Here is a 27520-nt window from a genome sequence, read left to right as displayed (position 1 = left end):
ATGGATTCCTAACCATTTCTTTTGATTGAACTTCATGTTATTTCCTCTTTACTATAATTGTTACTGGTTTCTGGGTGGTATAAATGCACAATTGGATCATTGCTTTTCACACATGTGAGTATGTGAATATAAGCTGTGCTCAGTGTTCATAAGGTAGATATTATTGCAATTCTGCAACAAGGTAAAGGCAGGAGATCAGTGATTTTGCAGAAAACAATGACAATAGAAGCATTCTCTAAGTGAATATTTATTGAGTGTCTATTATGTACCAGGCACTCTTCTGGTGCTGGGGATACATCTGCAAGCAAAACAAAACAAAACAGGAAACCCCAGAACAACATTTTACATTCCAGTGAGGAGAGACAGAGAATAAAATAAGGAGCATGAGTAAAAAAGCGCACTGTAGAGTTTTTAGAGGAGAGGGCATCAGTTAGCCATTGCTACAGAACAAACCACCGCAAAACAGGAAGTATTTGTTACCAGTCATAAGAGCAAAGGGAGATGGAAATGAGAGAGGGTTACGCTGTGACTTTAAATAAGGAGGTCACCATATCGGATAAAGGACTAGTATCCAAAATCTATAAAGAAATCACCAAACTCCACACCCAAAAAACAAACAATCCAGTGAAGAAATGGGCAGAAAACATGAATAGACATTTCTCTAAAGAAGACATCCAGGGGCGCCTGGGTGGCGCAGTCGGTTAAGCGTCCGACTTCAGCCAGGTCACGATCTCACGGTCCGTGAGTTCGAGCCCCGCGTCGGGCTCTGGGCTGATGGCTCAGAGCCTGGAGCCTGTTTCCGATTCTGTGTCTCCCTCTCTCTCTGCCCCTCCCCCGTTCATGCTCTGTCTCTCTCTGTCCCAAAAATAAATAAACATTGAAAAAAAAATTAAAAAAAATAAATAAATAAAGAAGACATCCAGATGGCCAACAGCACATGAAAAGATGCTCAACGTTGCTCCTCATCAGGGAAATACAAATCAAAACCACACTGAGATATCACCTCACGCCAGTCAGAGTGGCTAAAACGAACAAACCAGGAGCCTATAGATTCTGGCAAGGATGTGGAGAAACGGGAACCCTCTTGCACTGTTGGTGGGACTGCAAACTGGTGCAGCCACTATGGAAAACAGTGTGGAGCTTCCTCAAAAAATTAAAAATAGACCTACCCTATGACTCAGCAATAGTACTGCTAGGAATTTACCCAAGGGATACAGGAGTGCTGATGCATAGGGGCACTTGTACCCCAATGTTTATAGCAGCACTCTCAACAATAGCCAAATTATGGAAAGAGGCTAAATGTCCATCAACTGACAAATGGAAAAAGAAGACATGGTTTATATGTACAATGGAATACTACTTGGCAATGAGAAAGAATAAAATCTTGCCATTTGTAGCAACATGGATGAAACTGGAGGGTATTATGCTAAGTGAAATAAATCAGGCAGAGAAAGACAGATACCGTATATTTTCATTCATGTGGATCCTGAGAAACTTAACAGAAGACCATGGGGGAGGGGACGAGGGAAAAAAAGTTACAGAGAGGGAGGCAAACCATAAGACACTCTTAAAAACTGAGAACAAACTGAGGGTTGATGGGGGGTTGCGGGGAGAGGGGAAAGTGGGTGATGGGCATTGAGGAGGGCACCTGTTGGGATGAGCACTGGGTGTTGTATGGAAACCAGTTTGACAATAAATTATATTTAATAAAAAAAATACACACATACATACATAAGGAGGTCACCTCATTGAGAAGGTCACAGTGGTAAATGGACTCTGATTATCCACACCTCCTGATCATCCCGCCTTTGTATAATCCCCTTCCTTTGAGTGTGGACTGGACCTAGTGACTGCCTTCCAACAAACAGAAAGTGGTAAAAGTGATGGGATGTCACTTCCAAGACCACGTTACAAAGAGACCGTGTCTTCTGTCTTGCACACTGTTGGTTGCTTTTTCTGATGGGACCCACTCTGTGGTACTATGAGCCACTCTGTGGAGAGAGCCACATAACAGGCAACTCACAGACTCCTGGCCCTTCATTCAATAGCTCACGAGGAACTGAATCCTAACAACCAGGTGAGTGAGTCTGAAGGTGGGTCCTCCCTCGGTGGAGCTTACAGATGAGACCTCAGCCCCGGTGCCTCCTTAACTGCAGTGAATCCTTGAGGCACAGACACCCAGCTAAGTGACACCTGAAATCCTGATGCACAGAAACTATCAGATGTTTGCTGTTTTAAGCTGCTAACATTTGGAATATTTAGTTACACAGCAGTGGATAACTAATACAGTGACTTGAAGGAGGTGAGGGAGTTAGCCATGTGGCAGCTATCTGGGCAGAGGGCACAGCCAGTGCAAAGGTCCTGACAGAGGAACAGGATTGACATGTAAAACGAATGGCAAGGAGGTCATTGTGCAGGAAGCGTGAATGAGGGTAAAAATAGTAGGAGATGAGGTAAGAAAGGTGACTGGGGGCCAGATCCAATGGGGGCTCGGAGGTTATTATAGGAATTTGGCCTTTATCTAAGAGAAACTGGGAGCTGTTGCAAGGTTCTGAGTCTGACGTGATGTGATATAGGTTTTTGAAGGATCCGTCTGGTGTGTGTTGAGAATCAGCTGTAAGGAATAAGGGGAAAGCAGGGAGGCCAGTTAGGAGTCTGTTGCAGTAAATTAGGCAAGAAATGATGGCAAGCTCCAATCAGGATGGTAGTTGGTAGAGTTACGATAACAGGGATGGATTCTGGATGTATTTTGAAGGTAGAACCACGGATTGGTTTGTGCAGTGTGAGGGAAAGACAAGACTCCATCGTTTTTGGTTTGAGAAAGTAAAAAATGGTAAGACTGTAGGTGGAGGAGATGTGGGGGGAATGAGGAAAATCAGAAATTAACTTAGGGATGCCTGGGTGGCTCAGTTGGTTAAGCATCCAACTTCGGCTCAGGTCATGATCTCCCAGTTCATGGGTTCGAGCCCTGTGTCAGGTTCTGTGCTGACAGTTCAGAGCCTGGAGCCTGCTTCGGATTCTGTGTCTCCATCTCTCTCTGTCCCTCCCCCACTTCTGCTCTGCCTCTCTCTCTCTCAAAAATAAATAAACACTAACAAAATAAAAAAAATAAATTAACTGAATCATGTCGAACTTGAGATATCTGTTATACATCAAGTAGAGATGTTAAGTAGGCAATTGTGTATGTGAGCCTAGAGCGCAGGAGTGATGTTTAGGCTGGATATATAAATGCAGGGGTTGTCAGCGTATAAACAGTATTTAAAGACTGGATGAGATCACTGAGTGTAGAGAAAGGGACCAGGAACTGTGAATTGGCACACTCCCTCCAAGTGATCAGAAGTCAGAAGAGAGGAACGCAGTCCGCAGAGGAAGCTGGGAAGGAGCAGCCAGGGAGATGGGAGGAAAAGCCAGAGGTGTGGTGTCTCGGGGACAATCAGGGCAAGTTATCCAGGTGACGTGACCAGCTGCTGCTACTGCATCGGAACGGATGCTGAGACGCGACCACTGGGTGAGGCAGGGTCGCTGGAGACCTTCCTGGAGCAGTTTCATGGCAGCCATGAGGTCTACAGAGTGACCAACGTGGGCTGAACGTGGGAAGGAGAACAACGCTAATCAGACTCCAGCAAACCTTTCTAGTTTTGCTGCAACAAAAAGCCAAAACGAACATGACAACACAAAACACACAAACCAGAAAGGAACTGCTTCTCTGGTAAGGGAAATGGGGCTAGAAGGTATTTGTCTGCTTATAGAAATGTCCAGAAAAGGTAAAAAACGTGATGATCCAGTGGGAGGAAGAAGTGCTCAAGTAGGGGGCCTAGCTTTGGAAAGAAATCCAGAGAGATTGTTTGTAGTTTCAGGAAAAAACTAATGACTTTGAAATGAGCAAAAAATATTACAGGTGTCCTTTCTGGCACACTGTTTGGGCTGTCTGCCCCTTGTCTTTGAGCTATTTTACAACTCCTAGACAACTGACAGGAATGCAAATAATTCTTTTGCAGAGACATACAAACGAATGTGGTCTGATGAAGGAACGAGTGCTTTCCCTCCCCCCACTGTAGACACTAGTTTTGTAAGTATTAAGCAGTTAATATGCATCTATGACATTCATTTTGGCATGCCTCATTATCGATACGTGTGCCTGCTCTTAGGAATTCTTCACTGAACTGGTTCTAACATCTTACTGGTTCCTTAATTGCTTAACAAGCTAAGTAAAATTGTTGGCACATGTTCATTTCATATTTGTGTGAGAATCATGATTTTACATTTAAAATTTTTTTTTAATGTTTATTTCTGAGACAGAGCATGAGTGGGGGAGGGGCAGAGAGAGAGGGAGACACAGAATCCGAAGCAGGCTCCAGGCTCTGAGCTGTCAGTATAGAGCCCGACCCGGGGCTCGAACTCACAAACCATGAGATCATGACCTGCGCAGAAGTCGGTTGCTCAACCGACTGAGCCACCCCAGTGCCCCATGATTTTACATTTAAAAAAAAAAAGTATCCTTCAACAATAGTAATGAAGGAAAGTAGCATATGGGGGAGCAGATGCTTAGGTGGGTGAAGGAGATAGTGGTAACCTGTGGGGGTTCTCTTCCAGTAGTTTCATTTTCCTGGGCACAGAGATGTAACACAGTCAGCAGAGGGGGAGACTGAACGGACTAGAGAATGTTAATATGGTTGCAGCATTGAAGACCATTTGAGGTTAGTGCTCATGAATTTGGAGTGGCTGTCTTGGACTGTATTTCTCCAGCCACACACAGTTCAGCTGTGTGGGTGCACACACAGAGAAAGAGCTGAATCTAACCAGGGTTGTGGCTTTGCTAAATCAGTAGGAGGACGAAAGAGTTGAGGATCTATATGAAGGAATGATTATAGTGATTTACCTGGAATTTAAGCAGGGTAAGGAGATAAGGGAAGACTTATGGGCGAAGGACAATGAAAATGCCATGAGATCAACAGATTGGAGGTCCCAACAGGGTAGAAAGATTGTTGCAGTTGCCGTACTAGAACAATGAGCTGGAAAGACAGGAGTTGGTAGTCAGAAGCTAAGCAAAATATTTTCTCTATTTGGGGCTGACACTCTACTGGTTGAGGGTCACTCACCTGCTGTCCACCAAACTCCCCCTTTTTGTGAGTGGAAGCACAGGTGTTTTGCATGGGCTGCTTATTTCCACCTTGTCTTAGTTTTATTCCTATGGTCTTTCTCAGCGAGATGATTCCATGAAATCAAGTCTTTCAAGAGTGAACAGAATCTGCAGACAGATAGGCAGCATGATGAGCAAGGTCTCTTTGCTATAGAAGGTTGTGCAGTTTGAAAACTGCACAAAGGACACCAGGCCTAAAGGGTGAGTGGGGCTGAGATCCAGCCCGAGCTCTGTTCACTGAGCTGCGGTCCCATCACCTGCTGTCTTTTGTGGCCATAAAGGCTCATGCTCTGCTACTAGGCGGATATCCTGAGTGGTATCTTTTCTAATCCATAGAAAGGTATTGTGTGGGCCAGGAAGCCCTGATAAAAATTACACACATGCTATGAAGTCTTACCAGAGGGCTAGACTCAGGAGGCAGGTTTATCTTTCTGCTGAGAAATCCCTTGTGTTCCTTTGTCCTCTACACGCTTCAAGAGTTGAGAATCTTCTCTGAGGAAGAGACTTAATACTAAACTTTCTCAATTATGTGCATAGAGTAGCTCTTTATAATTAGTTTTTATGTGGCTAATTAAATTTTGCTTTCTGCGAAACCAATACCTGGCTTTCTAGATCACTGGTATTTGAGAAACATGATGATGTATGTGTCACGTGAATTAGTTGTGGCTCACTGCCACCTCCACTGTGTCTTGTCCATTTATTGGAAACAGGTTAGACAAATACATGTAATTTATAAAGAAGTTAAATGATTTTTTCCCTGATAAGCAATGTGAAAGGGTGGGCTGAAATTGCTTAGATAGGTGTAAAAAATTTCTACTTGCTCATTCACTATTTTAAGAATTTCTTTAATATATTGGTTCATTTCGACACACGTTACTTACCAATGGTCCTTGAATTTTCAGGGAGTTCTACAAATACGTATAGTCTCCTTAAACTATCTGTTAAGTGCCATATAAAAATATCTCAAAAGTCTCCCTCTTTTTTGGTAGTAATTCTAGCAATAACCACTCACTGAATTAAAAACGTAATATGGAACACGGTTTTATGGACACAAAATGATCCACACTCACTGATAGCAAATGTTAGTACAGACGATGAGGTACAACTTGGAGACTTAACAAGAGGCTACTTTCAGCACACTTTTCTAGTCACTAGTTAGTCCAGGGAATGCTGTCAGGAGGTGGTTCAGTATCATTTCCCCTAACTTAATAGGAACAGAGAATGGAAAGGTGAGGCTATTCAACTAAGGCGGCAGAAGGTCAAGAATCTCCACCCCCAACCTATTGCTTGGTTCTCCCCGGGAAGAATTTGCCAACTCTTTCTCTTTAGGCACACGGAATATTTTCAACCAACACAAAGAGCAATGCAGACTGTGATCTAGCAAGCACAGCACAATTCTCAATCATTCTCCACGGTTAAGCTTTCGTCAGAGACCACGCTACTTTGTTCTGAACCCCTTGGAGAACATCACTGCTTCCTCTTTAGCCTTCACCTAGAAATGCAATGTTTGAGCAAGGGAGGGAGAGGGAAAGTAAAGAGTGTGAGGGGACAGTAGGGACAGTGGGCCTGAGACAGGGATACTGCAGACTGGGAAAGTCTTCTAACAGCCCCTGATATGGTTCTTCACAGGGCATACTCATTATTTTACTTAAATGTGCAATGAAATTCCAGAACATCATCCAAATTCCTAGACTAACCTAGGTATAAAATGGTATGCTACAGCAAAAATGCATTTTTTCCCCAAATAGTTTGCCATTAAAAATCCATGCCACATGGGGCGCCTGGGTGGCTCAGTTGGTTGAGCAGCCGACTTCGGCTCAGGTCATGATCTCATGGTCCGTGGGCTCAAGCCCCGCGTGGGGCTCTGTGCTGACCGCTCAGAGCCCGGAGCCTGTTTCAGATTCTGTGTCTCCCTCTCTCTCTGACCCTCCCCCATTCATGCTCTGTCTCTGTCTCAAAAATAAATAAACGTTAAAAAAAATTTAAAAAAAAAAATCCATGCCACTTGTGTGGAAATTAAGACCAAACTGCAATATGCTTTACATTTCCAGTGTAGAAAAAGTTTTGTTCCTGAGTCCTGGTCCTGAGGATGGCAAATCTAAATGATAAATGAAATAAATATGTCGTTTATTTGAGTAAACTGATTAGCTGACTGAAGTGGCATTTGATTGATGAGAGAGAAAATGCCACAGCAGAAATTATTTTTAAAACTTTAGGATGTGCTTTCATATGCATGTATTGAAAGTTCAGATTAGAAAGATCTCGGTTTAACAGCTTTGGTTTACTATTCTAGGGATGAGGGTGGGGAGGACATTCTTAAACTGTGCATTTGATTTCATGTCTGGTTAATGAGGTTCTTTCCCCCACAGCAAGGTACACATTAGTGCCAAACTTTAGTAGCTAGTAGACTAGGACACCTGCACGAAAGCAATCAAGTCAATACTTTGGTCACTAAGCCAGTAAATCTTATGTTGCACAAATGTGCAGTTTTTGCTGTAGCAAAACTGTGCTCAGGCTGTAGCATTAGTATTATTTTTCAATTGTTTTTCTTTTAAACCGCGCATTTATTTCCCTTTGGTTTAATCGTGAGTATTTTTTAAAACATAAACTAGTGTAAACTTTATTCCTAAAAACTTCAGATTCATTTCATTAAAACAGTTAAACAGTTACTCGGCAAACAACGAATCCAGTTTGGATACCTACATATGAACATGGCTATAGCACTACGCAATCTGCAACGAAGGTCAGTCCATGAATGGAGGCTCTTTACACATAAATATAAAAATATTTTATTTTCAGATGCTTTCACTTTTAAGGTACTTCCTTGAAAGGGATGTCAAAAAAGTATTAAATAAAAGAAGTTTCAAATTTTCTGTTAGGCTATGATTTGAGGGGGAGAGGAGTGGAAACCACTGTTGCTGGTTACGTAACTGGAAATATTTGTGGCCACGTGTGAAAGTATAAACTATTTCCAACAAAGTCATTTTTCCCTGAATCTGTTGGTGTGAAATTATATATTGTTATTTTCAAAAGCTTTTCTGCTTTTATTGAAATGCAACAGTTACTGAGCACTTATTATATTGCTTATTATGTAGTTCAGTTCATTTGTCCCTAACAAAACCAAAGCCACAGATGGTCTTCTCTCTTCCTTTGTGGATGTATGTGCATGTGTGAAGCTGTTTGTACATTCTTGGTTACTTTGCTTTTGAAGCACTTGGAGAAGCTCATCTACTTCTCAGCAGCTGGTTGGTTTTATAAAGCATCTCGGAAGGCCGACACAGCACTCCCCAGTTTGCCAGAAGTTATTTCTTCTTTGAAGATTCATTTTCTTGAGGGGTATTGCTTTGCTCATTCAGTGAAGACTTTTGGGTGTATAAAGGAAACAGAGTTTCAAACAGTTCTGCAGAAATTGTACTTTGGTCCCTAGACATTGTTGTCCTCAGGAACTGAACCTGTCATCTGGTTTGCCTTCTTCGTGACTGGGGTTATGTTAAAACAGAAATGGTAGGAAAGCTTTCCTATGCTTTGGATAGGAGACAAATTTGCTTTTGTAGAATTTGTGACTGAGCAAAGCAGACAGGGCCTGGCTGAAGAAAACATATGTCACCACTAGCCACCAAGTTAAGTTGTGGAATCCAAAGGTGACAGCCATGGAAATGTAGATCATCAGCTCTGCTAAGTAGTTAGGGGAAGAAACGTATTCAAACCAGTCTCCGAAAGGGATTCGGTGGTTACAGTGAATGACCACTCCTGAAACAGAAACAGAAGACTTCCTGAACATATGAAGTTGTGGAAAGAAAGCTTACCACTTCAGTCCCCAGGCAATTTACAAAGACTCTTATTTTAAAAAGAGGATCACTGGGCACCTGGGTGGCTCAGTCGGTTCAGCAACCCACTTCGGCTCAGGTCACGATCTCGCAGTTTGTGGGTTTGAGCCCTGCATTGGGCTTGCTGCTGTCAGAGCAGAGCCTGCTTCAGATTCTCTGTCCCCCTCTCTCTCTGCCCCTCCCCTGCTCGTGCTTTCTGTCTCTCTCAAAAATAAATAAACATTAAAAAAATGAAATGAGGGGCGCCTGGGTGGCTCATCGGGTTGAGCGTCCGACTTCAGCTCGGGTCATGATCTCGCGGTCTGTGAGTTCAGGCCCTGCATCGGGCTCTGTGCTGACAGCTCAGAGCCTGGAGCCTGTTTCGGATTCTGTGTCTCCCTCTCTCTCTGACCCTCCCCTGTTCATGCTGTCTCAAAAATAAATAAATGTTAAAAAAAAAAATTAAAAAAAAAATGAAATAACAAAGAGGATCACAGACCTGTGTGAAAACCCACTTCCCGTCACACTCCCATTGTCAACCTACTACGTATTAAAAAGTTGCACGCTTAGGTTGCACCATCAACTGAAAATAAGCACAAAGCAAACAAAGTCTGTTTCTCCACCAGACTTCCAAGCCAGTAATTAAGAGCTCAGACTGCAGTCAGACTGCAGGAGTTCAAATCCTGACTCCACCACTTACATGTTGTGTAACTTTAGAAAAGTTGCTTAACATCTTTAGTTTCCTCATTTGTAAAGTGAGGATAAGACTCGAACCACCTCAAGAGAGCACCGTAAAGCTGTATATAAAGCACTAAGAACAGGGCCCGGCACAGAATACGCACTTGGTAAATGATGAATAGGATTATTCCATTTTTAGTACTTCAAAAGCCTATTATAAACTGTACCTGTGGTAAGTCAACACAAGCTAACTACAAGTCAAGTTTTTTTGCTTTGACGGAATGATACTAACTCAGCAAAGTAATACTAGCACTCACATGCTGGTTAGGCACATATCGTCAGCGCAGGCCCCAAAATGTGGGCACAGCATAGAATCACAGAATATCAGGGCTAGATGGGACCGGGGAGATCTTCTGGCATAACGGTCTCGTTTTACAAATGGGAAGATTAAGATTTTGACGAGGTGTCTTGTCAAAAATAAGTATTTGATAGGGCCGCCTAGGTGGCTTAGTCAGTTAAGCGTCTGACTTCGGCTCACGTCATGATCTAAGAGTTTGTGAGTTTGAGCCCCGTGTCGGGCTCTGTGCTGACAGCTCAGAGCCTGGAGCCAGCTTCACATTCGGTGTCTCCCTCTCTCTCTGCACCTCATGCTGGCACTCTCTCTTTCTCTCTTAAAATAAAAAAACATTAAAAAATGAATATTTGATAGATAAGTTATTAACTAGGGCAGGAAGGAAAAAAATAAAGGAACACAGACAACTAACTTCTGAGGGTTAAAATCCACATGCAGTGCCTCTAAAAGACATCTCACCTGCTTTATTTTTCCTGAGATTGCCGAGAATGACATGGCACTTGTACTGATGGACAGATGACCAGATAAACATCATCATTCCGAGGATATGGAACCACCGGGCTTGCATCAAGAGATTTTTCCCTATCACATAGACTACAGAAAAAAGAGTTACCTTATTGGCCAAAATGCAAAATTTCACAGGCTCAGGGAATTAAACAATCATACAGTTAGAACACAATTATCCGATTGCTCTGTTCCTCATGACTAGAAAATTATCGTGATGTAATTTACCAAGGACAGAGGGGAGAAGAAAGGGGTATGCTTTCCAGCCCGGGGCAGCTTCAGTGGTCCCTGACAGAGAACTCCACATTAACACATTCTCCTGTTCCCTTTTCAAACGCTTCAAGCACAGAGGTCAGCTCTACCTCCTAATCTTTTTTTTTTTTTTTTTGATTTATTTATTTTGAGAGAGACAGAGAGTGTGTGAGCTTGGGAGGCACAGAGAGACAGGGAGAATCCCAAGCAGGCTCTATGCTGCCAGTGCAGAGCCCAAGGTGGGACTTGAACTCACAAACTGTGAGATCATGATCTGAGCCGAAGTCAAGAGCTGGACACCCAACCAACTGAGCCACCCAGGTGCCCAAACTCTTGGTGTCTCATACTCTTGTGTGGTAAGGCCACTGTGCATTTATATTTCTAAGCCTGGTTTTATGTCTTATTTCTTATAGTCTACCGTGAGAACACTTTCTAAAGGAATCCCACCCTGGGCTGCAGCCCTAAGCTATTCAGGGGAGACCCTGAATGCAGAACACAGACTTGACTGGCTCCAGCCAATGAAGAAAATCACTGGAAGTAAAGGCTCAGCATGGGGCTTCTCAAAAGAGGAGAAATGTAAACTGCAAGATGAAAAATCAAACAGTATCCCTCTAATCTCTGATTAGAGAGAACCACGTTAGAGGGATTTAGTTCAGAAGCAGAAACACTCAAAAGTATCATCTTCCTCTTTCTTCTCCAGCTACCAAGAAGACAGGAAGAATTCAGGTCTTCTGGGACTGGCATCAGAAAAGCAAATTAAGGACTTCCTTGTGATCAGCAGGAAGCAGGCAAGCTAGTTAGGAACCTGACTGAAAAAACAAAGCTGTCCATTGACTGCGGGGAAGAGCCTGAGGGTCTGGAGTCTGGAGAGAGCCCCTACAGAGTTGACTCAGGTAAGAGAACCAAGGATCGTACTATTCCATATGGGTACCTGAAGGCAGGGCTCAGCTGATGACAGCTGGGCTAATGAGAGTCCACCAATATCTACCTGTGTTAATTTCTTTTAAAAACTTGTCCCATATAAACAGTTTACTATAGACTCTTAACGTTTACTAGATTTAGCCATTTAACTAAAAGGTTATCTTTTCAGAAGTTAAAAATAAACAAATTGTGAAAAATAGTTTTAAATTCAGCTGTAAGAGCAAGTCACTCTAGGATTAAAAACTGAGGCAAGCGTTTGAGAGTTTACATCACTGCCAGAGACCTGCTCTGAATCCGAGAAAGTACCTATGAGGAAAAAAGATTTCTAAGAGTACGTTGGAATTACAATGTGGGGAAGGGTAGTCAGGTGGAAGGCTGAGGCTCCAATCTGTGTAGTATTTAACTCTGTTTATTCATTAATTACTGACTGTCTACTGAGCCTGGCATCTCGCACAAGGCACAAAGCAGTGAATAAGTAAGGTAAAATCCCAGTCCTCATGAATCCACATTCTAGTGGCAAGAGGCAAACAGAAACAAGTAGACAAACCTATAATCAAGACAGGTTTAGGTAGAGATGGCACTCTGGAGAAAATAAAATACAATGTATAATGGAGAGTGGCTGGAGGAAGACCCTCTAGAGTTTAAACATTTTTTTTTTAAGATTTCATTTTTTTTTAATTTTTTTTTTTTTTCAAAGTTTATTTATTTTTGGGACAGAGAGAGACAGAGCATGAACGGGGGAGGGGCAGAGAGAGAGGGAGACACAGAATCGGAAACAGGCTCCAGGCTCTGAGCCATCAGCCCAGAGCCCGACGCGGGGCTCGAACTCACGGACCGCGAGATCGTGACCTGGCTGAAGTCGGACGCTTAACCGACTGCGCCACCCAGGCGCCCCTAAGATTTCATTTTTTAAGTAATCTCGATGTGGGGCTCAAACTCACAACCCCGAGATCAAGAGTTGCATGCTCCAACTGACTGAGCCAGCCAGCGCCCGACCCTCCAGACTTTGAAGACAAGGAGGTACGAAGGTGTGGGCAGCTTACAGACATTCTTTCCTTTCCCTTTCACAAAAATCCTCTGAAATCAGGATGTGTCCCTAATTACAGATGAAGGTTCTGAGGCTCAGAGTGGTTAAACAAGCCAGAATTCAGATTCAAGCCCCCCTGAGTCCTAAGCTCATGCTTATTCCCATCAGGCCTTGCAGCTGGCAAATGCCCCAGTGTGTTCCCTCTCAATGAATTCCTGAAACCAGTTCTCGCCACATTGTCCCAAAAGCCTGTATTTGACCTCTTGAAAGACAAGTAGGTGAAAAAGAAGACAGCTTCAGAAATGAGTGTCTGGAAAGTGATTTTTGTGGGTGTCTCAGCTGCCTTTTCTTTCTTTTCTACCATACAGGAGGGAGGGCAAAAACAGTGGTCCAGCCAGCAGATGAAACTCCAGAAGAGATATGTAATGCCAATGGAGGCTAACAGACTGAAAGCTAGTGGGTTAGCCACATGCTTCAGAAAGCTCCTTTGGGTGGAAATCCCAGTAATGTTCACCACAGATAATAGTTCAAACCTTGATATGGCCTGCACATGAAAGAAAGCCAACGCAGAAAGCTCAGGGGGGAAATGCTGATTTGATTAAGTTCAGTGGAATCAGATGGAGAGATGCTAGCTGAGCGGCTGGAGCCAATAAATAATTCATGAATTAAGAAAGATTGTTAATAAATTGTACTCTACAATCATTCCTCAAGCCATAAAGGCCTTGGGTTATACCACAGCAGCACAGAGAGGATTTTCAAGGGGCTACTCTGATACTGAAATCAAACCTGAGGAGAAAGCTTACTGAGTATTCTAAATATCAGACTTTGGTCTCTATTTACAAGGATGGAAAGGGCAGCTTTACGGAACATGGAGAAGTGAACTCAGAACAGTCGTGAATAGTCTGCCTTACAGTGTCCAGGCAGATGGATATACCAAGGGTCCAGGGTAAAGTTAGCCTCAGCACTAAAAACTAACTTCATTTACCCCAAATGACTTGAGTTCTATGTAGTAAGTATGCACTGTTTTTACAAAAATGATAGTCATACATGTTTTATCTTCAGCCTCCCTTCCCCCACCAAAATATACTTTACTTCCTCCTCATAAACAAAGACCATGATTTTGCTTCTCTCTTCCTGGCTAGTGGGAGCTCAGAAGTGTTCAGACACAATTCTGATTTACCACAGTACGCTTTTGTCCTCTTCCCTCAAGCTGCCTCACTTGAAGAAAAGCTCTGTTATAACTGGAATCATCCTAAGACCTAAATGACCTAAGCTTAAAATGGCTTTCTACTCCCTCTTCAAATCACAACTATTCTTCAGGAGCCCAGGCCACCCCTTCCTCCTCTGGTTTTCTGAGATTTAATCCTGTACCACCCTTCCCCTTCCACACGTGCACACCAGAGGGACTGAGGCTTTGGTGAGACAACATTCTCTGCTGACCCTTTCTCTTGTTCTTGGGTGTTCCCCTGCTTCCTGTCCGACTCCTGACCACACTCTCTCTTTCCTTCCAGACTAACTCCACGTGAGTTCAGTGACTTCATTCCCACCAAGGGAGGCCCATGTCCCAATTCTTCACCCTTGCACCTCCTGAACACTTGGCACTTTAATATCTTTACAGGCATTAGTGCTTAGGTAAGTGTCTTTCAGGTTTGAGCAGTTTTGTAACAGTTAATGTATATACCCTTGGGCATGTTGACTTTTTCAAGCTACTAGTAGAGTCCAAACTCTTCATATGCAAAGTGAGTTGAGCAGGTCTACTTTCAAACTGCCCTAAAGCTTGGTGGGGCGCTTTGCCTCAAGACTACCTCATATGCCCAGTGACTAAGCTAACAGACCCCAGGAACCACTCACCATTTCTGCCGTCCATTGGTACTTGGCTCAGCACAGTTAGGCCGATGAGGACGTAGTAGACGAGTCCAAAACAGTACTGCACAACGTGAATCACAGCATTGGAGAAGACACTGACATAGAAGCACTCGAAGAGCCTTCTCAGGCTGTGGAGCCACAGAAATACTAACACTAAGAATGCAGACAGCGCCAGCTCACTCCCTAGAATTCAGAATGCAACACGTTAGCATCTTTCTTTCCAGGACTAATCCAAAGTTGGATTTTTTCCTACTGTTCAACACAGTATTAAGTAAGATTAGAGCTAGGAGAGGGCCCTAAAAATCATCTGGTCTAATATTTTTTTTTTTTTTTTTAAGTCATGAGGAAGTGGGCCAAGCGAAGCTAAGGAATTTGGCTAGTGACAAACTCAGGTCTCTTGACTCTCCGTGATGTGAAAGCCTTCTAGGTTACATGTATGTCACTGTGAAGGAGTCTGTGCACTCAGAACCTGAGGACTGTGGATCTCCAGTCCCTGGCACGACCAGCCAGATGAAGACAGTCCGGAAGAGTGCCCACATGACCTCTAACAATCCCAGCTGGTGGGATCCCTGAGTAAGGGGAGACAAGAGACCAAGGCACCTGGAGAGGCAGAAAAGGGGACAGGAACAGAGATGGGGGAATTATGCATTTCTTTCCAGATTAAAAAAAAAAAAGAAAATTATACCTTTAGCAGACTCTGACCCTTAAGATCTATCTTCCTACCTGCCTCTCACCCCTTTGTCAAAAGAACTGGGAAGAACTGGGTTTTCAAGTGGCATAACACCTAGACTTTTTAAAATGAAAGTCGTACGTGCACATACGCACACACAAAGGAAGAGATGAAGTTTTAATGGCTAATGTGGGATTTGCTGAGGTATCCTCTGCTCCCAAAGGGGATCTGCATAGGTCTTCCCTTCCAGTTGCCATCTTTTGCAACGAGTTCCTCTGGTTATACAGAAAAGGATTGTTCCTACCAAGCCAGTGGTTTGGCTGCTGGAACAAAGGACAGAGGGAACGCGAGAACGATTTGTTTCTAATTCTGTCCCTCAGCCTCCTCCGCCTGACATTAACTGAAACCACCATATGGTTTTCACCTTCAATTCCTTTAAAAATCCTCCAATTTTTAAAATCGTTCTAGGTATCCTTATCAGAAGTAAAGTGAGGTGAATTTAAGGGCTCTTTTGTAATCATCTGGTCAAAAACTATTTACAGTCAATGTTATTATATAAGTAAAGCTTACAGTATAACAAACATTTTTTTAACTGGTGATCAAAAAGTAATTTCCTGTCATATTTCTGGGGTTCTGAGACATGATTTTGGTTCAGCGAAACAAATGATAAATGTTTTGAGGCAAACCCGAGGGATCCTAAGAACTTTTCCACTGAACTGTAAAGACTTTTGTATATATTAATCAGTAGTACTAAAAATATCAGAGGGAGAACGGTCTGTCCTGCACACAGCACAGCCCTTGCTGAGAAGTCAGGGACGAAGAGCTAACTCTGGGGCTGCCATGATCTCAGTGAAGGATGGATGGGAGGACACCCCCTTGGCCACCTGCCTATAAACCACTCACACTTTTTTTTTGCCCTCACCCTCCACTTCCCAGGCCCACAGAGAAGCCTGAGGGTAGCTGTGAAATACTGAGAACAGCTCCCTACAGGCAGGAAAGGCGGGGACAGGACGAAATGGTTGTAACTAGCCAGGGGAGTCATACCTTGGAACTGGGCAGCCCCGAGAATTCTGAGCAAACCATGCAGCCAGTATGGAAAAGGCACTCCCAGGAACAGAGACTGAGTAAGGTGCCAAAGCAGGAAGCCATTCCACAGCACTGAGATGATATAGAAGTGAGAAAAATACCTGCAAGTTTAAACCAGTTAGGCAATAATCAGAGTGGGTCCACTTTAAAGCATTATGCAGGAATACTATTTTTAGGTTCCCTAACCTCTTTCCCCCATTCCCAAGGTATAGTTTTGTTGTTTTAATAGAACCTGAATCCTGCAGGCATTCAGATTTTTAAAAAATCTCCTTTCAAATGATGGGACCGGTTAACTCGTAGAACAAAGAGTCTTCCTGAGGTAAGAACATGATTGACCTCGTTAAACTTAGACAGATGGTCAATTAGCAATCTCTCTTATCTCTGGGTTAGGGGATGGCTCAAGTTCCAACACAGGGGGTGCCAGACCCCGGCAAAGAGAACCTAGATTGTGCCAACAGAAGCCAAATGTGAAAGGTTTCTAAATCCTGAGCAATGTTGCTGCAATAGCCATACAACTCTTACACAAGATTTGCAAAACCACAAGTTCTCAGGGCTGGCCAGAAATCTTAAAGGTCCTCTGATTCAGTGTTTTCCTAAATTTCCTAAATTGTGTTTACCTAACTTTTATACTAACATGACAGATATTAACTCATAAAACTAGGTATAGATTCCTGATGGTTACAGCTCTCCTAAAGTACAGTGCCTGTTTTGCAATCAATTGCAACTTCACAAAATACAAATAAAACCAGGACCAATAAAAATTGAAATTAGCAATGTTACTTCAATGTGAAAGATGGTGTTGGTTTACTGAAACCGTCTAAGGGCACAAAGGTCTAACCTTCTTTTGAGGTCCCTTGACCTATACTTCTATTTTTCTCTATTTAAATGAATTCAAAATATTTCTGACTCTGAAAGGTGGCTTCCCTGGTCTTTAATGCATCACTTACATACTAAGCCCCCTCCTTCTGGTCTCATTAGCCTGTGACAAGGTAAATAAACCTGGAGTCAGAGGATTAGATGGAATTCAGCAACTATTCTTCCAGATGATCCAGAACATAGCCCCCCAGACTATGCCCACAACCCAGCCTGACACCGATCTAATCTGATCACTCCATAGCAACCCACTTAATTCTCCCAACTACTATTACAAATTCTATCACCAAATCTGCCCTTGCTGAGCTATCCTGTTCTGATCTTCTATCCCAGTTCTGATCTTCTCTGGGCTCAAAAGCCTAGTTTCATCAAAAGTTCATCAGTGTATGGGGCGCCTGGGTGGCGCAGTCGGTTAAGTGTCCAACTTCAGCCAGGTCACGATCTCGCGGTCCGTGAGTTTGAGACCCGCGTCAGGCTCTGGGCTGATGGCTCAGAGCCTGGAGCCTGTTTCCGATTCTGTGTCTCCCTCTCTCTCTGCCCCTCCCCCGTTCATGCTCTATCTCTCTCTGTCCCAAAAATAAATAAACGTTGAAAAAAAAATTAAAAAAAAAAAAAAGTTCATCAGTGTCACTTCCAATACCCCACCCCCCACCCAGCCACTGGCTTTTGGTTGCCTTCCAGGGTCTCTAAGACATGCTTCCTAGAACTGAGTGCAGGTATGGTCTGAGCTACAAGAGCGGAGCAGAATGTCAGCAGAGCCCTGCTTTGCAGCCTTCCTCGGAATGGCTAGCTTCTGAAAAGCATTTTCTGGGCCAGCCACTCTACCTACTTCATTTTTCCACAGACATTTATTGAGAACTTAGAATGTTGCCAGGCAATGAATGTTCTAGGACCCAGGAACTCAGCAGGAAGCAAATAGACTGGGTCCCTGCCTTGGTTATCTTTCAGCATATGATCAACAAATGAACCTATAGATATCTAGCATAATCTTGGGGTAGGAGACAGAGAGGGTGCAGAGGGGAGGCCATTCTGCAAGGTGGTCAAGGATGGCCTCTCTGGAAGTGACATCTGGCTAGAATGAACAACCCCGGTGAACTTCCAGGGCAAAGAATTTTCTACGCAGAGAAATGACAAACACAAAGACCCTGAGGAACAATAAAGGACACCTGTGTGGAGAAGGATCGGTGGTGAGGTGGGAGAAGCATATGCTATAGGGTCTCATAAGGACATGGGCTTTTCTTCAGGGTGATGGGAAGCCATTTGAGCAGAGTGACCTAAATAACTTATGTTTTAAAAATTTCTCTGGCTGATGGAAAAGTTCTGGAGACTAATAGTGGTGATGGCTGCACAACAATGAGCACGTATTTAAAATCACTGAACTGTACACCTGAAAAGGGCTAAAATGTTAAGTGTTTTGTCATGTCTATTTTAACACACACCCACACACACACACACACACACACACACACAGGGCATTGCTTATTCTTTTTACTCTTTTTAAAATTAAAAAAAAAAATCCCTTTGGTAAGCAGGTGGAAACAATCCTGTAAAGTTTATATGGTTATCTTCATGTGGCAGATGAGTAAATGCAGGCTAAGATGTTAGGTTACTTATTCAAGGTCACACAGTAAGGGGCAGCGTTTAGCTCCAGAAGCTCTGATGACTGGAGTTAAAATCACACCACTGCACTTCTAACTCGTGCAACCTAGACCTGCCTGAACTTGCTTTTAGGTCCCTATATCACATGTACCAATTTATACCAAGCCTGCAGTCAACCAATCACTCAAATGCGTTTATAATTGGTTTATGAGCTGCTAAGCCATATCTTGCTACGCCCTGCTTGTGCTGTGATGTTTCTGATTCACAGGCAGACTGCTGTTCTTATTCCTGCATTTTGTACCTTCTATCTCCTGTTTTGCTTGCCTGATTACCCTCTATGAGAAACATCTTCTACTCGACAAATCTCGATTTTTATAAAGACGCAGCTTTAGCCTCAAATGATAGATCTAAAAACTCTACTCTTTGTTTTTAGACATTCTCCCTCTTTTTCCTCCCTTGGCAATTTGCTTAATTGTAGCACTGTTTTCCAAACCCTCGGGAACAGGGATAAGGTGATCCTTATGGACTCGGCACCAAGGAAGCATCCCTTTAACAACTATTTCAGTGCTTATTATAAGCCAGGGACTGCTCTAGGTTCTGGGATTACAGCAATGAACACAATAGATAATTCCAGTCCTCGTGGCACTTACACTCACACACAAAAATAAATTTTATAGCATGCCAGCAGGTGATAACTGTTACTGAGAAAACTAAAGCCAGAAAGAAAAGAAGGACTATCTTTTCTTTTAAACAGGGTAGATAGGGCACACCTCATTGAGAAGGTAACATTTGAGTAGAATTCTAGGAAGTGAGGACATAAACAGTATGACTGTGTGGGGAAAAAGTTTTCTAGGTATAGATAACAGGCACTGCAAAGGCCCTGAGGTGGAAAAGAGAGGCCCACAAAACTGGACTGGGACTACATGGGGCGGGGGGGCGGGGGGCTAACTACAGGACACAATGAGGTGATAGGAACAAACTATATATGGCCTTGGGCTCTTCTTGTGAGTTAGAAGCCACTGGATGGTTTTGAGGGGGGAGGGGGGCAGGATCTAATAATACATATTTACTGATTGCTGGAACTGACCCAAAGCCCAATTAGGGGAGTTATAGGGTTAACTAAGGAAGTGAACTAATGCTTAGTAAACATTGACAAGGTAATCTGTCAATCTGACAAGGTGACTGGCCCTGGGATAAGTGCTTTAATATCACCACCTATATGACAAGGGGGTGCTGTTACGCTAACATCTAATCCATACCCACTGTCTCTTGTCTGGACCATCATAACAGCCTCTTATTCAGTCTTCTCCACACAATGGCTAGTCAGTCACCCTTTCAAAACATGAATCACACAATGCCACGCCTGCTTCTCCATCCTAAAGCCATCAATGGCTTTCTATACACTCAGAATAAAATCTAATTTCCTCCCTGGCCCTGGTGAGCCAGCCCTGCCTCCTGCAATGAACTCGTCTCCTGCTCCAACGCTCCCTGACCATCCTCTCCAGTGTTGTCACTGCCACGGCCACCCAATTTTGCTCATGATCAAATAATCCTGCTGGATTTCCTCTGAAGCACTTATTACCATCCGAAATTATCTCGCTTGTTTTGTAAGATTTGTTTACATATCTACTGTACGTATCTATCTTACAAGAACTAAAAAGCTCCTGACGCAGAAGTACTCTATGAACACCAGTTAAATAAATGAATGAAAGAGAAGGTATCTTATCCAAAATTATTCTTGGAGTGAGCAGTTAAGTTAATCAATGAACCAATTAAACCTAAACCCTCTTTTTCTTAAAATTCATTCAAAACATAGTCATCAAGGGCATTACTTGTCAGGCATTGTACCAGGGATATGGTAACAAAAAAGACAAATGTAAACTTATGGCAAGTTTACAGTCTAGAGGAGGGGTTCTTAACATTTTTCTTCCATGGACTCCTTTGGCAGTCTGGTAAAGGCTACTGGCTACTTCTCAAAATGTTGCTTCAATCACAAAATACATAGGGATTACCAAGGAAACCAATTATATTGAAATATAGGTAACACAACTACTAAAAAAAATTCATGATAATAGTAACATATGTACTTTTCGTAATTAATGTATAAAATAACAATATCTAGTGATTCATTCTTATAGTGATGAAAATAATATTTTGAGATCTCAAAAATTGTGTGTGTGTGTATAATATATATATATATATATATATAAACCTGTCACAATATTGCAAGTACTACTAATTCTACTGTGGTTTGTTGATTACATTCATCTTTAAGGAAATGCTAAATTTCAGCTAGAGGTTACTGAAATAAAGATGTAATTTTTTCTAATCCAAGTTTGCCCTGAATTTCTGCCCACAGGTCTCCTGGACCTCTGGCCAGGATTGCTGAACCCCAGGGGGAAAGTCTGGATGATTCTCTCTGCCTCCAGAACTCAATTCAACTGCAACGCTTTGATACCATTTTGAAATTTTAGAAGAAGTACTTCCATATACACTACACAAGTCAAGAGCACTGTGATTCATGTTGGAGTCACCTATTTATTCAGGCTTTCTGGGAAATCAATGATCTATGAACCAAAAGGAAAACGAGAAAAGCACTATCACGTTAGGGAAAAAAAACCCTATCCAACAGCAGTAATGGAATCAAACATGCCATGAACTGATTTAAGGTTTTATTCTGGCCTCCTTTGGAAAAAATAACCCCGAACAAAATTACCTAAGCACTATTAAAAAAAAAATTCTTTAACATATATTTATTTTTGAGAGACAGAGAGAGTCAGCAGGGGAGGGACAGATAGAGACGGAGACACAGAATGTGAAGCAGGCTCCAGCCTCTGAGCTGTCAGCACAGAGCCTGATGCGGGGCTTGAACATGACTTGAGCCGAAGTCGGGTGCTTAACCGACTGAGCCACCCAGGCACCCTTCCTAAGCACTATTTTAGATGCAGAAATGTGATTTATAGCTGTCTCTTCCTTGGTGTAAAAATTACAGGTTTATTTTCACTTTTAAGAATATTTAAACTTTGCATAAGGAAATATATTTAAATAAAGTATCTAGACATATTTGTCTTTCCTTACTGGCTTGGACTTCAATACTAAAGAAATGCTGGTCTAACTTTAGAGAACAAAACATCATGGAGGTTCTACTCTAGAATTCTGGAAGAAGAAAAAGGTGTAAATTAAGGGAGAGATTACAAACCCAAAGAGTAGTAATGAACAAAGGAAAGGTACCAAGTTTGTTTCTTAGCTGTCATATGAGGACATGCTTGAGCACTAACAGCTAGGGTATAGGAGCCAGAGAAACAGGTGAGTGCAAGGAATGATTTGAAATGTGGTGTCCTTTACATCTAGGGACACTAATGCCTTTTTCAAAATTCACAGCACAAATTGTTAGAATTCACAGTAAGAAATAACGTTTTTCTTCACTTTATAACATTAAAAAAAATGACAGCCTGGGAATGCCATTGCTAGTAAGTAAAAAAGAATGTACTGCCATCAAACTTGATTAAAAATAGGATGACGGTGGGGGGGGGGTGCCTTGGGTGGCTCAGTTCGTTGAGTGTGGGACTCCTGGTTTTGGATCATGACCTGATCTCATGCTGGTGAGATCTTTGCCCCTATTTCCACCTCCTGCTCTCTTTCTCAAAAAAAAAAAAAAAAAAAAAAGATAGATAATTTTGACTTAAAAAGAGCCCCTAATAAATACTAAGTTTGACTAATGTGTCCTAAATACTCCTACCTCTTCCCAGAACCTCATTCCCTTTACTCTTCCTCTAAATGACCTGGTTTTTCCTTCTCAGTGTTAACACCTGATGAATCCTTCTCCAAAAGACAAAAGTAGGGGGGATTATCCATGTTTCAGAAACCAAGTTACACTTAGTCCTACTGTTGTCTGTGGACCTGGGACACTGCCAATGAGAGGTTGAAATGATTAAACCAGGGGTTTTAATACGTTAAAAACCTTATCACGTTCCTCCACATAACTTCCTAAATATCAACTTAAGATGCACCTTAAAGACAGAAAAGCCACTGCTATTTTCCGAAGCGTTTGGCGGACTCTTCCCAGCTATGTTCTGACTTCAGAGTAAAAAAACCAAACAACACCCTCCCACCCGCCCAACAAATGCAAATTATAACAAGTCTTTACAATTTCTGAAAGAATTCTATGTAAGCCCTAACGATTTCATCTTTCTTGGTTATAAAATCGGTTGAAAGTCAAATAAAGCTTCGGGATCGGGCTTGCCGAAAATGTGCACTCTTGGGCCACATTCTTCCCCAGGGGCACCCGCCAAGATGCCAGGTAGGAGGGTCGGTGCGGCCAAAGGAGGTGGCGCCCTTATGGTGACCAGCGTCTGGCCCCTTGTCCTGACTTTGGGGGTCAGAGAGACAAACGGGGGAAACAGGCGTGAAGGGCTGGCCTGCCTTCGAGTCCACAAGAGAGTTCCGGTGACCTCAAGTTAGATTATAAACCCCTAGAGTGCAGGCGAGGGGGAGAAAGGAGAATTTGGGGCCAAAAGGATTTAACCTGCCGCCTGTGCACCTGGGGGCACAGCCAAAGACCAGGCCTACATCGGAAGCGCTGCCATTTCCCCCCAGGGAAAGACTCGTGCGGCTACAAGCTCACATTGCCGCGCGGCTCACCATCTTTGCTGTCCACCGGCCCTGGGGGCATTCCGCCACCTTGGGCCACAACGCGGAGGCGGCAGTGCCTGGCAGCCCAGCCGGGGCAGCGCTGCGCCCGGCGTCAAGGCCTTCCTGGCCTGGTCAGCGCCGGCCCCGCGTCCGCCTCTGCTGCCCCCTGCCGGCTGCCCGAGCCGGGCGCTCCGGGCTCCCCGCGCCTCGGTATCCCGGGCTCAGCCGGGGCGCGGTTACCTCTTGGGGACATCAAAGACCCGGCAGGCGGCCGAGCGCGACGGCCCCTCACGCTTGGTTTTCCCATAGCGGATCAGGTCCTGGAAGAGCGCGCAGCCGGGGACCAGGCCGGCCGGCACGAGCTGCAGCACCAGGGTCAGCAGGAAGGCGGCGGTCAGCGCGAGCCACAGAGCGCGCAGCGGGTTCAGCGCCAAGAGCTCGACTCCCGCCCAGGGAGCCATAGCCCGAGCGCCGGGCTTCCCCGCTCCCAGGGCCAGAACCGCCCGCCCGCGCCCCAGCGGCCGCTCCCGCGCTGCGTGTCTGTCTCAGCTAGGCGGGACGTCGGTGACGCAGCGCGGGGCGGGGCCGTGCGCCCAGGACTCGCCCCTGGGGCGGGGTCACGCTGGCCCTCCTGAGTAGTCCTCAGTCCCTAATTGGACTTAAGTAAGCCCAAAGTATGATTCAACATCATTCAAAGAATTGCAAGCCTGCACTGCTGCATTATTTTCAATGAAAAATGGAAACAACCCTGAGTGGCCCAGTTTAGAATATTTAAATTATTGTACAATATACATTTGTAATAGCATGCAGACATCGCCATGCTCATTAGCATGCAGACTGTGGAAACACGGAATGCCAGGTTCTGATGACTGAAACTAGATTAAGTGATAAAAAGCTGACTGTAAAATACATAGCTGTGATTGCAAACAACCATACTAATACAAATGTGTGTATGTATTGATGAAGAAGGTAGGTCATACACAAAAACGAATAGTTGTATTAGCATGTTGGGAATGTGTATAATTTAAACCAGTAAAGTAGAAAATCATCAAAACGATTGCAAATAACCCAAAAGTGAAAGTGGTAAAAATTGTATTTAAAAAGCAGCATTCCTTTCCCTAGAGTTCCACTCCCTAGAGGTGGTTTTTAACTCTATGTAATGACAGTGCTATGAATTGACGCATTAAACATTTAAAATTTTGATTTGATCAATTTAAATCAGTAAATTCAATAAATTTAAATATTGATTTTCAGTTACAATAAATCAAAGTTTAACTCTTTTAGGCAATTTTTAAATTAAGTTTATTTATTTATTTTGAGTGGGGAAGGGGCAGAGAGAAGGCGAGAGAGAATCCCAAGCCGACTCCGCACCATCAGCGCAGATCACTAACCATGAGATCATGACCTGAGCGGAGATCAAGAGTTGGATGCTTGCCTTCGGCTCAGGTCATGATCTTGAGACCTGTGAGTTTGAGCTCCACATCGGGCTCTGTGCTGACAGCTCAGAGTCTGGAGCCTGCTTTAGATTCTGTGTCTCCCTCTCTTTTTGCCCCTGCCCCACTCACGCTCGGTCTCTCTCAAAAATAAAAAAAAACATTAAGAAGACGGAAAAGAGTCGGATGCTTAAACCACTGTGCCACCCAGGTGCCCCTCTTCAAGGCAATTTTTAAAAAGCCTTTAAAATGTCAATTTCCAAAAAAAAATATTGTATGTCTATTATATGACAAGCACCATTTTGGACAGTGAGGTTTACCGGACAATGCTACTGCCTTTTTGGAGTTTACATTCTTTTTTTTCTTTAAGTATGTATGTATGTATGTATGTATGTATTTAGAGAAAGAGAGAGGGTGTGTGTGTATGTGTGCATGCCAGCATCAGAGGAGAGAGAGAGAGAGAGAGAGAGAGAGAGAGAGAGAGAGAGAGAGAATCCCAAGCAGGCTCCACGCTGTCAGCACAGAGCTGGACCCAGGGCTTGATCACAAACCCTGAGATCATTATCTGAGCTGAAATCAAGAGTCAGTCACTTAACTGACAGAGCCACCTGGGTGCCCCAGGAGCTTACATTCTTGAGATTGGGTAGCAGGTGAAGGGTGAGTGAGGGGAGAGGTAGCTGGCTTATCACTCTTCCCCCAATGAGATACCCTACATGTGTGTTGAATAAACATCAGGGAAACTGGTGGTTAGGTTAATGTGACTTCAGCAGTCCAAAGGATTGTTAGAGTTTTATTTCTTTGTGTGAGAACTCATAAGCTTTTCCAGTGTGTTGAGCACCATGTGATAAAGGATGGTCAAATTGGCCTTCTAGCTGGCACAATGAGGCCTTTTTGTATGACTCAGGATCCCTTCTGTAGGAGTCATCCCTTCATTTTTCTTCGTTGTTCTTGGGTTAACCCCACACAAATGCAGCTGGCCTTTCTAAGACATTTTCCCAGACAAGCTACTTGCAGTGACCAAATTGCCTGGGTGAGGGAGGTTTTCTTGTAGTTATTTGACCTGGGGAAAGATTGCAAAACAAGATCAGTGTGTGTGTGTGTGTGTGTGTGTGTGTGTGTGTGTGTGTGTGTAATGAAATAGGAAAGATTGAGGCTAGAGAAAAAAGTTATCTCTCTTTTTTTGGTTCAGATTTTGATCAGAGTGCACAGCTCATATTCAGACAAACCCCCTGTAGAGGGCAGTGGCTGAACAGGAAGTTATAAGTCAAACCCTACTGAGAGCATTTGTATATGTTTAAATCCTTCCTGGAGTGAATTATTTCAGAAGTGGAAAACCAGGCTAAAGTCTGTTAGAGAGATCATCACCAATAAGTATAAGTCAGTTTTCATCTTTCTTTGTTTAATTACCAGCACTATATGACCAACAAATCTCTGGCATTGCCTGTAGTAAATGGCAATGCCATTCTTCTAGTAGTTCAAGCAAAAAAACCTTGAACTAAACCTTGAGTCCTCTCTTTTTCTCACAGCCTAAATACAATCTGTCAGCAAATCCTGTTGGCTGTACCTTCAAAGTATGAAACCTAAATTCAATCAATTCAGTGAAACCTTTGGAGTCAGTGCTTTACTAAAGACCCTAGCCTGCTCTGTAAATAAGAAAAAGAAAGGAAAGTAAGAAACACACTATCATTATTTGAAGATAATCAGAAACTCCAATAGAGTCTACAGATATTAGAACTAATAGGAAAGTTTGGTAAGGTTGCTGGATACAAAAATCGATTTATAAATACTGATCATTTTATTTCCCAGCAGAAACAGAAATGTTTTTAAGATACAATTTTCAATGGCATAACATATTTCATGTTTAGGACTAAATTTCATAAAAGATATGTAAGTCTTTTTCAAAGAAAATAATAAAGTCATACTGGTATTAAAAAAAGATATATCTAAAAGGAGAGCTATACTAAGCTCACAGATTGGTTAGGATGACAATTGTCCCCAAATGGATTTATGGAATAAATATAATCCTGATTAAATCCCAACTTTTTATGGAACTTAACAAGCTGATTCTAAAATTTATATGGAAGTAGAAAGGGCTAAAGATGGCCAAGGCACTCTTGAAGGTGAAGGAGGAGGTCAGAGGGTTCATTCTATGAGACATCAAGACTGACACAGAGCTGTAGTAATGATATCAGTGTGGTATGGAAGTAGGGATAGACAGCAGACAGTGGAGCATAATGGAGAACCCAGAAACAGATCCCCATGTATACAAACACTTGACATATGATTGAGGTTGCGTGATACATCAGTGAGGAAAGGTTGAACTTTATAATAAATGAGGCTAGGACAAATGAGTAAGTCCCAGGAGATGGACATGGGTGGTGATAGAGAAGGGAGAGAGAGAAAAGAAATGGGACCCCTTCCTGACTCCATTAGTGAAAAATCAATTTCAGGTGGATTAAAGACCTAATGTGAAAGGCAAAAGTAAATCTTTTAGAATGTAAAATAGGAAACTACCTGATCCCACGTTAGGGAAGTTGTTTTTTTTTTTTTTTTTCAAGATATAAAAAACAACCAGAAGAAAATATCAGTGGGTGCCTGGGTGGCTCAGACAGTTAAGTGACCGACTTTTGATTTCAGCTCAGGTCATGATCCCACAGCTGTGGGTTTGAGCCCTGCATCAA

At 43.1% G+C, this 27520-nt stretch overlaps 1 protein-coding gene across 2 annotated transcripts; it reads right to left on the bottom strand.

Moving 5' to 3' along the window:
• Nucleotides 1-7913: 7913 nt before the first annotated feature.
• Nucleotides 7914-23918, bottom strand: SRD5A3 (steroid 5 alpha-reductase 3). Of its 2 annotated transcripts, XM_047091810.1 has the most exons (5): nucleotides 23647-23918; nucleotides 16261-16403; nucleotides 14532-14729; nucleotides 10436-10570; nucleotides 7914-8890 (listed from the first exon to the last, which is right to left on the bottom strand). In XM_047091810.1, exons 1-5 carry the CDS (start codon nucleotides 23865-23867, stop codon nucleotides 8631-8633), a joined length of 957 nt encoding a protein of 318 aa, XP_046947766.1. In that variant the 5' UTR covers nucleotides 23868-23918; the 3' UTR covers nucleotides 7914-8630. The 2 variants fall into 2 exon arrangements, with proteins under 2 accessions (XP_046947766.1, XP_046947768.1); XM_047091812.1 differs by lacking the exon at nucleotides 10436-10570.
• Nucleotides 23919-27520: the final 3602 nt, after the last annotated feature.

The sequence above is a fragment of the Lynx rufus genome, unplaced genomic scaffold, assembly GCF_022079265.1.
Source record: "Lynx rufus isolate CCGP_SWC_20201006 ecotype Redwood Valley unplaced genomic scaffold, mLynRuf1.p SCAF_3, whole genome shotgun sequence".
Classification (NCBI taxonomy): Eukaryota; Metazoa; Chordata; class Mammalia; order Carnivora; family Felidae; genus Lynx; species Lynx rufus.
The sequence above is the reverse complement of the archived record's forward strand: the minus strand, read 5'-3'. Positions and strand labels throughout refer to the sequence as shown.